The 15,712-nt window shown below is 36.5% G+C and overlaps 1 protein-coding gene across 3 annotated transcripts in view; it reads left to right on the top strand.

Annotated features, from left to right (window-relative positions):
* The window catches only part of BAZ1A (bromodomain adjacent to zinc finger domain 1A), a 93,870-nt gene that overhangs the window by 60,804 nt on the left and 17,354 nt on the right, over positions 1 to 15,712 (top strand). For 2 of the 3 annotated variants that reach the window (XM_042989559.1, XM_042989560.1), the window contains 8 exons: positions 2,528 to 2,623; positions 2,749 to 2,973; positions 4,085 to 4,250; positions 4,514 to 4,627; positions 8,813 to 8,937; positions 12,334 to 12,930; positions 14,525 to 14,688; positions 15,407 to 15,561. In XM_042989559.1, coding sequence (XP_042845493.1) covers positions 2,528 to 2,623; positions 2,749 to 2,973; positions 4,085 to 4,250; positions 4,514 to 4,627; positions 8,813 to 8,937; positions 12,334 to 12,930; positions 14,525 to 14,688; positions 15,407 to 15,561 — 1,642 coding nt within the window. The remainder of the gene's footprint in view (positions 1 to 2,527; positions 2,624 to 2,748; positions 2,974 to 4,084; positions 4,251 to 4,513; positions 4,628 to 8,812; positions 8,938 to 12,333; positions 12,931 to 14,524; positions 14,689 to 15,406; positions 15,562 to 15,712) is intronic. The other variant, XM_042989558.1, reaches the window with a different exon arrangement.

Below are 15,712 nucleotides of genomic sequence, written 5' to 3'. Positions count from 1 at the left end.
TCTGATGATAAATGTAACTTTAAGATAATCATAACAGACACAGTTCAGCTGTACAGTTGAGCCTTGAAGAACACAGGGGTTAGGAATGACAGCTCTCCCCACCCCTAGCTGAAAAATGCACATATAACTTTTGGCTGCCCCCCAAACTTAACTACTAATAGCCTACTGTTGACTGGCAGCCTTACTGATAATAGAAACAGTTCATCAATACATGTTTTGTATATTATATGTATTAAATGCTGTGTTCTTATAATAAAGTAAGGTGGAAAAAAGAAAATGTTATAGAGAAAATACATTTATAGTACTGTTCTATAAAAATCCACTTATAAGTGGCCCCACAGAATTCAAACACATGTTGTTCAAGGGTCAACTGTATTCTCTTGGCATGATATACCCAACTGACTGTCTCTAAGCAAATCCTAGAGTAATAATACAGTTTCTTGAGAGTGTCATTTGGCAAATAATTGAGTTAAAGAATACATTTTACTTTTTTTTAAGTAGGCTCCATGCCCAACATGGGGCTCGAACTCACAACCCTGAGATTAAGAGTCACGTGCTTTACCGACTGAGCCAGCCAGGCACCCCTACATATTTTAACATGTTACGTGAACACAATTAAAAGTAAACTGTTGGGGCGCCTGGATGGCTCAGTCCGTTAAGCGTCTGACTTCAGCTCAGGTCATGATCTCCCAGGTCTGATGGTCTCACAGTTCATGATGGTCTCACAGTTCATGAGTTCCAGCCCTGCTTCGGGCTCTGTGCTGACAGCTCAGAGCCTGGAGCCTGCTTCAGGTTCTGTGTCTCCCCCTCTCTCTGCCCTTCCCCTGCTCGCGCTCTGTGTGTGTGTGTGTGTCTCTCTCCCTCCTTCTCTCTCTCTCAAAAAAATAAACACTAAAAATAATAAAAATTTTTTAATCAAAAAAAGGTAATCTGTCATGTTTTTGGTTGTTCATTTCCTAAGGCCTTTATAACTTTGTCCTAGGATATTAAAACTGACTACAGATAAAATAGGTTGAACATGGTAATTGCTGCAAAGGAAGAGGATCAGTTCACTTTTACTGGGACTGTTATTAATTTTAGAGTGCCTATTAATTTTGTTTGACTTTACATGTAAAATGAAAATTGAGGAAGTTTTAGCTCTTGTATTTCTCTGGTAAGGAAGATTATAATGTCTCATTTGGACTGGATTCTTGGCTTGGTAGGAGTAACTTCTGCATATTTGCAATGTTTAGTCAAGTAACTTCTCCTGTGTGGCATTGTCTATGCTTTAATGCCATGAAATTGTCAATGATTGTAATCAAACATGATCCCAGAGTTGCCTTTTTCCTTTTAGTAAAGGACAGCAATTCTGTTCTCTGAGGTTCATTTTGTCAGCTTGTGAATTTTTGGAAGGAAAACATAGTAGAAAGATAAGGAGCCACAGACAGTTTAGCCCAGTGATTTTTAACTCTAACCCATGGAATACTATGAGTTGTACAGGGATTCCTTGGTGCCACTGCAGGAGAGTTGGAAAAGATGAATGGGCAGGATTATCATCTCCATACCCACTTAACAAAGGAACTTTTATCTCTTTTCTATTGGATTCCCCAAGAAATATTTGAAGAATTTAAAAACCATTGATCTAGATTCACTCCTTTAGGAAAAATGAAGGCAATTAAGTGACTTGTGTAAAGGTTCTGTAACTAGGAACTAGGGGACTGGCAGAGCCAAGACTAGAATATATATGATCTGACTCAGTCTGAAGCTGTGCCCACTGTACTATGATATAACAAGAGGTTTTTGTAAGCTTAGAGTTTTTTCATAGTTGACACTTTAAATTTTTTTATCAACAATGTATTATAATTAGGAATAATTGCATATGCTAATACTTTAAATACATTTGTGCTAGTAGATTTACTGTAGTCCTATTTGTAAGCTAGGGATGGTTTTCAAAGTTAAAGCAATTTACTTAGAAAATACAGGGAAATCTCCCTGTGGTTTCTTAGATTGCAGAGTTTTCAAAATATAGGAAATTTAATGAAGAGGATAAATCAATGGTTAAGTGACAGTAGTGCTATCTTTAACTTGTTTTCGTTCTTTTTCTGTGCTGGTTTTTGATGATCACAAACCATACTTTGTTATGATTCAATCCTAAAATATTTATTAAAGATTGGGGATCTTCAAGTAGATTCTGATTTTCAAAGTAGACTTTTCTAAAGTTGTATTGAGTGAGGAGATTTGTTTTTAATTCTAAAGTGCATTTTACCATGTTTTTTGGAATGTGTATGTGCACCTTGTTGGTAACTTGGAAATTGTCTTCTCTGTGTTAACTAAGGAAGATATTAGTGTGCAGTACATGTCTTAGGATTTATAGTCTGAGGTGGACATGAGGCGGGATGTGAATGATGCTTGTTTTACCTAGTGTTGGCTCTTTTGAGGTTCCTGAATGTTAAGCTGTTTGCTGTTTCTTTCATCATTTTAAAAGGGCATTATTCCCAAATATTCCAGCTTTGATCTGCACTAGAATAAAGTATTTATTTCCTTAAAGATTTAACAGAGGCTTTGGATGAAGATGCAGACCCCACAAAATCTGCACTGTCTGCAGTTGCATCTTTGGCAGCTGCATGGCCGCAGTTGCACCAGGGTATGTGTGGGTTTTATTTATTTTTAATTGGATTTTTATTGATAATTTTATTAAGGTGCATTTTACATTGCTAAGGATTCCTTGCCTATATGCTAAATGACTGTTTCATTTTTTAACAACTATAGGCTGCAGTTTGAAAAGCTTGGATCTTGATAGCTGCACTCTGTCTGAAATCCTCAGACTCCACATCTTAGCTTCAGGTGCTGATGTAACGTCAGCAAATGCAAAGTACAGATACCAGAAACGAGGAGGATTTGATGCTACAGATGATGCCTGTATGGAACTTCGTTTGAGCAATCCCAGTCTAGTGAAGAAACTGTCAAGCACTTCAGTATATGATTTGACACCAGGTAAACTTTGCAAGTTGGAGTTTGTATAACCTGCCTCCTTCCTACCTTCTTTTATCTCTTTAGGCCAGAAAACTAGGTGCTGATGAGAAATTTTAGATGATACCAGTTTTAAAAGAAAGAGCAGTCTTAAAAAAATTGTTGGACTACAAATAGTGACCCAGATGGAAACTACTGTTGTTTTCCTACTAGCTTTAATTAACTATTTCTGATTTTCTTTTCTTTTTTATTTGGATTTTCCTGGTGGCTAATCTACTACATCTACTAAATTTAGAAGGATAAGTGACAATTAGCTGGCTTTCACTTTTATTTATCAGTATATCAGAAATTTAAGCCGGAGCAGCTAAATTGTAACATTTGCTTGAATAGTGTTTGAGGTATGAGAAATGGTGTATGAAGGTGAAGTTTCTTTTCACTTCCTTTTTTAAATAAAAAATTACAGTGTACAAACATACTGACTTTAATATGATTATTTATCATAAGAGACTCTTAAAAACTGAGAACAAACTGAGAGTTGATGGGGGGTGGGAGGGAAGAGAGGGTAGGTGATGGGTATTGAAGAGGGCATCTTTTGGGATGAGCATTGGGTGTTGTATGGAAACCAATTTGACAATAAATTTCACACACAAAAAAATAATAATATGCTTATTTCAGAGAACATCTAATAAAAGTAGAGTGCATTCATTCCTAACATTCATATAGTTTTTATAATTTATGGTGGGTTTTTTTTTGTGCAGTATTTTCAGAGTAGCAATTTGCCTGTTGCCATTTTTTAAAAATCCATGTGGTTATAATTTAGACTTTATTTGAACTTCATAAATGAGCCCAAAAATTAAAACTTGAAAAAAATTGTCATTAGAAAATTTTTCATGTATATTTAACTGGTATATAAAGTAGTTACTAGTATTTGAAATGCCTTGCATATTACATAACTATTATTAACTATTAATTTGGACTCAGTTGCTTTTTCTGAAGACATGCCATTGGCATGTTTGATCTTGAGATTTTTTTCCTATTTTTTTAAGCATTTTCACATTGAGCCACAAATTAAGATTTTTCAAACAATTCCGTTTTGTCATTGATGATACAGAATTTATTTACCAATTTTTGACAGGAGAAAAAATGAAGATACTTCATGCTCTCTGTGGGAAACTACTGACCCTAGTTTCTACTAGGGATTTCATTGAAGATTATGTTGATATATTACGACAGGCAAAGCAGGAGTTCCGGGAATTAAAAGCAGAACAACATCGGAAAGAGAGGGAAGAAGCAGCTGCTAGGTGAGAGATGATTATAGTCAGTTGTGCCAATGAAGGCTGCTTATTCCTTTACATCTAAAACCGTACTTGACAATGGGCTGTAATATGACCTTGGCTCACACTGGTGTTTGATGGCTTACCTAAGAGGTTATGAATGAATACTACCTTACGGTTTTGTGATAACATTTGGATCACTTTCCATAATTTTATGGTTGAAGACAAGATGCTAAAAGTTGAAATTATCTTCCATCAAATAGACTGTAGTATTTTATTTTAACTTTCAGAATTCGCAAAAGGAAGGAGGAAAAACTGAAGGAACAAGAACAAAAAATGAAAGAGAAACAAGAGAAACTGAAGGAAGATGAGCAAAGAAATTCAGCCGTAGATATATCTGTTGGGTATGGTTTGAATTACACTGCTTATTCTTACATAAGAACAAAAATCAGCACTTTAAACTCTAAAATGCTTTCAAAAGTTTTAAAAACTAGCTTTCTAGTTTCTTATTCATAGGTACATAACAATTGTGCCAATGGGTCTGTAGCCTCTTTTTAACCAGTAATGTATTAATAGTGGTATCTCCCATCTCCATCACCATCACCGTTGTGCATTATGTTTCACAAAGCTCCTCTGAGTTTATTGAGGAGTGGGGATGAACTTGGAGGTTTTAATAGATGGTATAGGGAGAAGATGAAAGCCCCTTAAGTAATTTAGTGACTTAGGTACTCTTTTTCATTTGAAAATATTTGGGGTGATAATTGGCTATGAAGACAAGTGGGAATTTTTTCATATTGTACATGGCAAACTGTATTCAAATTTACCAGAATTTTTTTTATAAAATTTGCAAAGGAAGGCTCCAAAAATCTCAGTATTCCAAAATTAATGTATTGACTTTTAGTTATACTTTCATATAGAAATACCTGTAAGTCACAAACTTGCGACAGCTGTATTTTATATGGCCATCAACAATACTTTAAGAAATAGAATTTAGCTTAGCTTAGGAAAGTTAATCTGATACCTAAATAACAAGCAATCAAAGAAAAAAACAAATACTTCGATTTCATCAAAGTTAAAAACTTTCATGCTTCAAAGAGCACTGTCAAGAAAGTAGAAAGAGGTGTCTAGGTGGCTCAGTTGGTTGCACGTCCGACTCTTGACTTCAGCTTCTATCATGATCCCAGGATTGTGGGATCGAGTCCTGTGTCAGGCTCTGCACTGGGTGTGGAGTCTGCTTGGGATTTGCTCTCTCTGCCTCTCTCCCCTGCTTGCACCCATGTGCACTCTCTCTCTCTCTAAGGGGGGAAAAAAAAGTAAAAAGACAGCTCAGTAGATGGGAAAAAATATTTGCAAATCATATCTCTAATAATGGTATAATATCCAGGGATGCCTAGATGGCTCAGTTAAGCATCCAACTTCAGCTCAGGTCATGATCTCATGGTTTGTGGGTTTGAGCCCCACGTCTAGCTGTGTGCTGACAGCTCACAGCCTGGAACCTGCTTCGGATTCTGTGTGTGTGTGTGTGTGTGTGTGTGTGTGTGTGTGTGTGTCTCTCTCTCTCTGCCCCTCCTCTGCTTGCACTCTGTCTCTCTCTCTCTCTCTGTCTCTCTGTTTCAAAAGTAAACAAACATTAAAAGTAATATAATAATAATAATAATGGCATAATATCCAGAATATGTAAAGAACTCATACAACTCAACAATAAAAGAACAACCGGTTTAAAAAATGGGAAAAGGATTTTAATAGGCATTTCTCCAAAGAAGATATACAAGAAGCACAGAAGATATTCAACATCTTTAGTCATTAGGGAAACACACATCGAATTCACAATGAGATATTACCTCATACTCACTAGGATGGCTGTAATCCAATGAAGGGACAATAAGAAGTGTTGGTGAGACTGTGGAGAAATCGGAACTCTCATGCATTGCAGGTGGAGATGTAAAATGGTGCGGCTGCTCTGGATAAATTTGGCAGTCCCTCAAACAGTTAAAACATTTGTTGCCATATGACCCAGCGATTCCACTCCTAGGTATATACTCAGAGAATTAAGAGCATACGTTCACCCAGAAATCGATATACAAAAGTTCATAGCATCATTATTCTTAATAGCCAAAGAAATGGAAATAACCCGAATGTCCATCAGTTGACGAATGGTTAAACAAAACGATGTATTTCTTCAGTGGTATATCCATATAGCAGAAGGTTATTCAGCAATAAAGAAGAATAGAATTCTCATACATGCTACAATGTAGATAAACTTTGAAAACGGTGCTGAGTAAAAGAAACCAGTCATAAAAGACCATGTGTTGTATGATCTCATTTATATAAGTAGTCCGGAATGGGCAAATACACAGCAAAAAGTAGATGAGTGAGTACCAGGACAGTGGGGAAGAGGAAATGGAAAGTGACTACTAATGGCTATAGGCTTTTTCTTTGGGGATGATGATACTGTTCTAGAATTAGATGGGTGTAATGATTGCACAACCTTGTAATATACTAAAAACCACTGAATTTGTATACTTTAAGATGGTGGTTTTAGGGTATGTGAGTTATGTCTCAATTTTTTTCACATTTTATAAACCCTTTCCAGTTTTATTGAGATATAAGTGACTTATAACATTGTATTAATCATTTAGGGTATACGACATAATGATTTGATATATGCATATGTTGCAAAATAATTACCAGAATACGTTGAGTTACTATTCATCACCTGAATTTTTTCTTTCTGATATCTTAATTTAAAAACAAAAGAAGAGCACCTGGGTGGCTCAGTTGGTTAAGCGTCCAACTTCGGCTCAGGTCATGATCTCACGGTTGGTGGGATCGAGCCCTGTATTGGGCTCACTACTGTCAGCACAGAGCCTACTTCAGATCTTCTATCTCCTCTCTCTCTGTTCCTCCCCTGCTGGTTCTCTCTCTCTGTCCCTCTTTCTCAAAAATAAACAAACAAACTTCCAAGAAATAAAAATAAACATGTTACAGATTCCACCATTTCATATATTTTTATACTCATCTAGCCTTGCCTCATTTACATTATCCCTCTGGCTCCTAAACACATTTGAGTTTGCAAACCTTGCTTTGGATAAAGACCATAAATGGTGGAACTTATTGGGGTGCCTGGGTGGCTCAGTCGGCATCCAACTCTTGATTTTGGCTCAGGTCAGGATCTCACAGTTCAGTTCGTGAGCTCTGCATTGACAGTAGAAAGGCTGCTTGGGATTTTCTCTGCCCCTCCCCCGCTTGTGTTCAGACACACACTCTCTCTCTCTGAATAAATAAAATATGGTGGAACTTATTTCAAGGTTCATACAATTTTAAACTTAAAAAAAATTTTTTTTAATGTTTATTTATTTTTGAGAGAGAGAGAGCAGGAACAGGGGAGGGGCAGAGAGAGAGGGAGACACAGAATCCGAAGCAGGCTTCAGGCTCCGAGCTGTCAGCACAGAACTGGACGCGGGGCTCAAACCCACAAACCGTGAGATCATGACCTAAGTCAAAGTCAGACGCTTAACCAACTGAGCCACCAGCTGCCCCATACAATTTTAATTTTAATTTTAATTTGGATAGTATAATGAATTAAATATCCATATTGTATTTATTCAGCCTGTTAACTGTATCAGAAATTTATCTTCTCTCCTCCACTATTTGTCTACTTACCACCTACTTTCTACTCTGAGCCGACCATCACCTCCCAGCCAGCTACCTAGACTGTTAACAGTGGCCCCTTGTCTCCCTTCATCTACTTTCTCTCCCAGATCCTTTTGCACATAGCAGCCAAAGTGCCTTTTAATCATTTCTGTTTTCTAAATTCTACTTTTTCCCCCATTGCTTGTTGAATAATTCCCTACAAGGCCCAGTATGACCTAACTCTGCCCTTGTCTCATCTATATCTAGGACGACTTCTTTGTTTTATATTTTTCTCAAAATAATAGAGAAAAAAGCTCTTTCCTTTTCTCTTCAGCTCAATGCCATTGCACACATTTTCCCCTCTGCTAGAAATGGAGATTTCTTCTCACCTGCTGCCTTACCCCTCCCTGGTCTCCCTAGTCTCACAGTTTAACTATCACTTCTTCAAGCAAGCCTTTCTTTTTTTTTTTTTTTAATTTTTTTTTTTTAACGTTTATTTGTTTTTGAGACAGAGAGAGACAGAGCACGAACAGGGGAGGGTCAGAGAGAGAGGGAGACACAGAATCCGAAACAGGCTCCAGGCTCTGAGCTGTCAGCACAGAGCCGACGCGGGGCTCGAACTCATGGACCGTGAGATCATGACCTGAGCCGAAGTCGGACACTTAACCGACTGAGCCACCCAGGCGCCCCTCAAGCAAGCCTTTCTTGATCCCTGAGACTAGATTTCAGTTCACCTTGAAATGTTTTCATAGCACCTTGAACTTCTCCTTTTTTAATAGTTATTACATATTTTAATTTTATAATTGTTTGTGTTATCTGTTTCCTCTGCAAGAATATCATTTTGTCCACTACTTCCTAAACATAATGGCTAGCCCTTCATAAGCAGGCAATGAATAGCTCATGAATGGAATTTCATATATTCTTTAATGAAAGTAATCTTTTTTTTTTTCCTTAAGGGAGGAAGAAAGGGAAGATTTTGATACTAGCACTGAGAGCAAAGAAATGGAGCAAAAGGAACTTGATCAAGATACCATCACTGAAGATGAAGATGACCCCAGATCACATAAAAGAGGCAGAAGGGGTAATATAGAAATTTCTTAAGGGCATGCTTGCTTGTTTTTAATTAATAAGGCACATTATAAATCAGCTATACTGAAATATGTATTAGATTACTTCCATTTATTATTCCTAGGTGTGTTTGTTTTTAAATGCCCAACTCATAGCAGTGATAAGTTCCTTAGATGGTGACCATTTTGTTAAAAAATGGTGTTAGAAGTTACATTCTGTCTTTATTCTCATGTCATTTATACTTTAGGGAAGAGAGACAATATTCATATTCTTTTAACAGATCAGTTTCACATAACTTCAACTTCTGGTTAGCGAGTTTTGTTGAGTTTGGTATTGACTACTTGATATTAGGCGAAATAGAAATTTTTATTCTATAGCCTACTCAACACTCATTGAGTACCTTTTAGATGCTAGAAATACAAAGGTCAGTAATGCTTATAATTGGTACCAAATGATTGAGAATGGAAATCTACTACCTTAAAATAATTTTATAAATGTAGATCAAAGGGAACACATTTTTTTAAAGTTGTTGATATAATTTACTTCTGAGGATCTTTAACCATCTTCATTTGACAACTACTGAAGGAGATTTGTAAGTTTATTCTGTGCCTATAATTTTGATGGTATCTTTTTTTTCTACCTTATTTTCTAAAATAGCTATTATAAGTAGACAGAAAATCTCCTGTATCATGAAGGCTATATTTTCTGATTATAATGCAATTGATTTAGAAATCCAAAACAAAAAAAACCTCATTTGATTAGAGGTTTAAACACCTCATTTAAAACACACTTATAAGTAATAGGTCAAAGTAGAAACCATAAATAGAAACTAGAAAATGTTTAAAACTACTCAATACTGAAAAAAAGCTAATCAATACTGCACATTAATACTTGTTGGATACAGTCCCTCTACTTAGTCGAAAATTTATAGTTTTAATACATATTAGGAAAGAAGAAAGGCAAATTGACCTAGGCATTCATTTAAGAAGTTAGCGGTAGAAGATAGAATAATCCTTCCAGATAAAAGGAAACAATAGATACAAATAGAAATTAATAAAAAGTAAACTGTAATACAGGAGAACAGCAAAGCCAAAAATTAGTTGTTTGAAAAAGATACAAACTAGACAAACCTTTGTTGAAATTGATTTGGGGGGAAAGTCACAATAAGGTTAGGACTGAAAAGGTAAACATAACTACAGATAAGAGTAGAAATTTAAAGGTAAGGAAACAGCATATACAGTTTTATGGAAATAACTTTGAAAATGGAGGCATAAAGGGGGCACCTGTGTTGCTCAGTTGGTTAAGCGTCAGTTTGTTTTGGCTCAGGTCATGATCTCACAGTTCGTGAGTTCAAGCCCCTCATTCATGCGGAACCTGCTTGAGATTCTCTGTCTCCCTCTCTCTCTGCCCCTCCCCAACTCGTGTCATCTCTGACTCTCACAAAAATAAAATAAATAAAGCTTTAAAAAAAATGTTTAGGGGCGTCTGGGTGGCTCAGTCGGTTAAACGTCCATCTTTGACTCAGGTCATAATCTCACAGTTTGTGAGTTCGAGCCCAGCATCGGGCTCTGTGCTGACAGCTCAGAGCCTGGAGCCTGCTTTGGATTCTGTGTCTCCCTCTCTCTTTGCCCCACCCCTGTGCATGCTCTGTCTCTCTCTCCTTCAAAAAAAAAAAAAAAAATTAAAAAAAAGGAAAATGGAGGCAAAAATAAAGCAAAATCCTAGAAAAACACACATTATAAAAATGCATGAGAAAATTTAAAAGGTGACTGGTCCTAAACCTTTAGGTCTTGAATCAGTATTAAAATTCTTCCTACAAAGACAATGTCAGTCCTAGACAACTTTATAGGTGAATTTTGCAAAATTTTAAAGAAGCAGATAATTTTTTTTAATCTTTATTTGGGAGCAAGCAGGGGAGGGGCAGAGAGAGAATTGCAGGCAGTCTCCTCACGCAGTCAGTGCATAGCCCAACACGGCCCAATCTCATGAACCATGAGATCATGACCTGAGCCAAAATCAAGAATCAGACACTCAACCAGCTGAGCCACCCAGGTGCCCCAAAGAAGCAGATAATTATAATCTTATATACAAACACTTTCAAGCAAAGAAATAGAAGTAACTCCCCACCCATCTAAGCAATCTGACAGTGACTGAAAGAAGAGAAGTTTAATTCTTCAATACACCATAAAAGAAAGGCCTGGCAGGTCACCAGGAATCCAGTCTCTTCCTGTCTTGTTGGTACTGCCATCCATAGGGTTTGCTGCCATTCTCATGTTCAAAAATGATTTATCCCCATGTCTCCATTCTGGCTAGTTGAAAGATGGGAAATGCAGAGAGGTACAACCCAGAGGTTACATTTAATGCTTCTGCTCCCATCTCTTTGGCCAGAAGTTTCTCATGTAGCCATGCCCCTGGAGAAACATTTCTTGCTGGAAAATGTCCTTCGTTTGAACTGCTAGGTACCCAACTAAGCATTAGGGGTTCTGTTACCTAAAATCATTGGTTTGTAAACTACAGCCCATTGGCCAAATCTGCCTTGCCCGTTTTTATATAATCCATAAGCTAAAAATGGTTTTTATATTTTTAAGTAGTTGGGGAAGGAAGAATGATATTTTGTGATATGAAAATTAAATGAAATTCAGATTTCAGTGACCATAGTTTTAATTGAACACAGTCATTCTTGTTCATTTACATATTGTCTGTGGCTGCTTTCATGCTACAATGGCACAGTTGAGCAGCTGTGCGCAGAAACCATATGGCCCACAAAACCTAAAAATATTTACTAGCTAGACCTTTATAAAACTAGTTTACTGACTCCTGCCTTAAAGAAAGAACTATGTTGCAACATAACAGATTCTGCCTCACTCTCCAGTGTGAGATTACAGTTTTTTTGTGTGACTCTTGTATTGTAAGTCAGTCCAGTTTCTTACCAGCATAGAGTATTAGTCTGTTCGTGCACCATAATAAAATATCGCAGACTGGGTGGCTTAAACAACAGAAATTAATTTTCTCACAGTTCTGGAGGCTGGAAGTCCAAGATCAAGGTACAAGCAGGGTTGGTTTCTGGTGAGGCCTCTCTCAGCTTGCTATTGCACCTTGTCATTGTGTCCTCACATGACTTGTCTTCTGTGCCCACAAGTGAAGTGAGTGAGCACTCTGGTTTCTTTCTTTTCTCCTCTTATAAGTACCCCAGTCCTGAATTAGGGTCCTGCTCTCTGGACTCATTTAACCTTAATTACCTCCTTAAAGGCCCTGTCTCCAAATATAGTTACATTGGGGTTTAGGATTTCAACCTATGAATTTGTTGGGCATTCGGTTTGGTCCATACTACATAGTAATTTGGGATGGCTTTGTATATTTTTCTGATGAAAATTTAAAATGTGATGATGATCAAATGTTTCAATTATAGGGAAAAGGGGACAAAATGGGTTTAAAGAATTTACAAGACAGGAAGAAGTCAACTGTGTAACGAGAGAGCCTCTTACTGCTGATGAAGAAACAGCTTTAAAACAGGAACATGAACGAAAAGAGAAAGAGCTCTTGGAAAAAATCCAAAGTGCCATAGCGTGTACCAATATCTTTCCCTTGGGCCGAGACCGCATGTATAGGCGATATTGGATTTTCCCTTCTATTCCTGGCTTATTTATTGAAGAGGATTATTCTGGTCTCACTGAAGACATGCTGTTGCCTAGACCTTCATCATTTCAGAATAATGTACAGTCTCAGGATCCTCAGGTATCCACTAAAACTGGAGAGTCTTTGATGTCTGAATCTACCTCCAACATTGACCAAGGTCCATGTGATGATTCTGTGCAGCTGCCAAAACCAGTGCATAAGCCGAATCGGTGGTGCTTTTACAGTTCTTGTGAACAGCTAGACCAGCTTATTGAAGCTCTAAATTCTAGAGGACATAGAGAAAGTGCCTTAAAAGAAACTTTGTTGCAAGAGAAAAGCAGAATATGTGCACAGCTAGCCCATTTTTCTGAAGAGAAATTTCATTTTTCAGGTAAATTTTCATTGAAAACTATTTCTTTTTCTCTCCCCATGATCTCTGGTTCAGGATTAAACATCTGTCAAGCTATTAGAGCTATATTTAAAACATCTTCTGTCTTCTCTTTCATTTGGACCATGTTCTCAGTTGGCAAGTTAGAGAATGTTTTCCAGTTAGACAAGATTTCACTGGGTTCCGTTTAGATTATGAGGAATGGCCGTATAGGAAGATTCATATTCTTCCCAGTCCCATTCCCTGATCAGTAGACTCTGAATACCCAAGGCACTAAGGTTGCCATTAGTTTTAGACAATAGACATGATAGTTCATTCACTAGGGGTTTTGGCTGAGGGTCCCAGGGACAGTTTCCATTAGTGATTACATCTTTGGAGACTGGCTGCAAGGGCAGATAGGGTAGCAACATACAATGGCTGGTTCATTGATAACAGGTAAAAGAAGGTAATAAGGCGTTTTTGGCGTTTTCATATTACTGAGTTTCTCTAGGTAAAGAACTCTTAAATTTAGGGGCATACTGTCATGTCTACTTTAGTTCTCTTCAGAATTAAAAACTTCAGATCACAATTCTTTAACAGCTTTATTGAGGTTAGTTCATATGCTGTGCAGTTCACTCATGTCAAGTGTACAGTCAGTGGTTTTCATTAATATTCACAGATGTGCAACCATCACACAGTCAATTTTAGAACATTTTTGTCACCTCGAAAAGAAACCCCATATTTGTTTTCCTTCTCTGGAAATTTCCCTGTCTGAACATCTTCTATGAATAGTATCATATACTATATATGTTTTTTTGTAACTGACTTCTTTCACTTAGCACAATGTTTTCAAGGTGCATCCAAGTAGTAGCGTGTGTCAGTACTTCATACCTTCTCATAACCAAATGATGTTTCATTATGTAGGTAAACGCCACATTTTACTTAACTGTTAGTTGATGGATGTTTCTGTTTTTTCCACATTTTGGCTGTTATGAATAATGCTGCTGTAAATGTTTGTGTACAAGTTTTTGTGTCGACATATGTTTTTATTTCTCTTGAGTGTATATCTAAGAGTGCAATTATTGGGTCATATGGTAATTCTGTTTAATCATTTGAGGAACTGCCATACTGTTTTCCAAAGCAGCTGCACCATTATATATTTCTGCCAACAGTGTATGAGGGTTAAATTTTTTCCACGTTCGTGTCAACTCTTGTTACTATCTGACTTTTAGATTCTAACCATTTTAGAGGTATTAAGTAGTACTTGATTGTGGTTTTGGTGTGTATTTCCTAAAGACCAGTAATGTTGAGCATCTTTTCATGGTCTTAATTGGCCATTTGTATATCTTCCTTAAAGAAAAGTCTATTCAAATCCCTATTGCCCATTCTTTTTATTAGGTTGTCTTTTTATTGAGTTGTAAGAGTTCTTCATATATTTTAGACACAAGTTCCTCATCAGATATCTGATGTGCAAACATTTCTGCCCCCCCCCCTTTTTGTACTTTAGAATTTACTAAGTGTTTTTATAAATCCATTATCTCATGATCATAACTGTCACATTGGGAAAATTGTGTTTTTAATAAGAAATTCATAATAAAGGTATTGGTAACTATTTCAGACAAACCTCAAACTGATAGCAAACCTACCTATAGTCGGGGAAGATCTTCCACTGCATATGATTCATCTCAGATGTCTGCGGAAAGACAGCTTGAATTGAGGCTGAGAGATTTTCTTTTGGATATTGAAGACAGAATCTACCAAGGAACATTAGGAGCAATCAAGGTTAGTACCTGGTCCCATTTTTAGTTTACCTAATTACCAAAGTTTTCGTTATTTTTATTAACTTATTTGATACAGGCAAGGCATGTGTGTTTTGAATAAATGCATGGGAGTGATAATATTTTTTTATGAAAACTAAGTTAGTTCCCCTCTATCAAAATACTAATATATGAATAGAAATCTTTCTTAAATGTACTATATGGCTATCTGCTTTCTTAAACAGAATTTAATGAACATAATTGACCTTTTTAATAGTAATTTTTAGTATGTTTAAAATAACTGTTTTGCGGTATTTTCATCTGAGATGTTAAAATGTGTAAGGATATTTTCTTCTTCCTTGACTAGCTCCTGCCTGCTCTGCTGAGTCTGGTTTGTTTATTGGTTTCTTTGTTACCTTTTTAAAATCTGTAAGTAATTCATGCTTGATATGTGTGTTCTGTTCATTCCTTTGCTATCATCTGTCACTTTTTTGCTACTATCAGGTGACCAATCTCAGAATTGTTTATGATTTCCCTATATAAAAAGTGAGGTACTAAAGCTTCCATCTATAAATGATATGAATTCCATTTTGGCCACTTAGTAACCTTATTTTTAGATCCCTTTTTGATTTACAGTCTTTTCTAGAATATTCATGAATTTTTCATATGTACATTGAATCTCATACTTCTTAGGAACAACATATGCCATTTTCCCATGTTGGTAAACCTGGGTTTTGTTACAGGTTACAGATCGACATATCTGGAGATCGGCATTAGAGAGTGGACGATATGAGCTGTTAAGTGAGGAAAACAAGGAAAATGGGATCATTAAAACTGTGAATGAAGGTATAGAAGAGATGGAAATTGATGAGCAAGCAAAGGTCATAGTAAAAGACAGGTACAAAAATGATTTTTCTAAAGTAACTCACTTTTTCTTGCCACTCTATATGGTCCTTTTTAGTAAATGTTTTTTTCTTCAAAAAATTGTTTTAAAATCTTACCATGAGGACTTTTAATACCTGTAACCACTGAAATAATTTTCCTCAACC

This window comes from Panthera tigris, chromosome B3 (genome assembly GCF_018350195.1).
Source record: "Panthera tigris isolate Pti1 chromosome B3, P.tigris_Pti1_mat1.1, whole genome shotgun sequence".
In the NCBI taxonomy this organism is placed as follows: Eukaryota; Metazoa; Chordata; class Mammalia; order Carnivora; family Felidae; genus Panthera; species Panthera tigris.
Note: the sequence above shows the minus strand (reverse complement) of the source record. Positions and strands in the feature narration are given on the sequence as shown.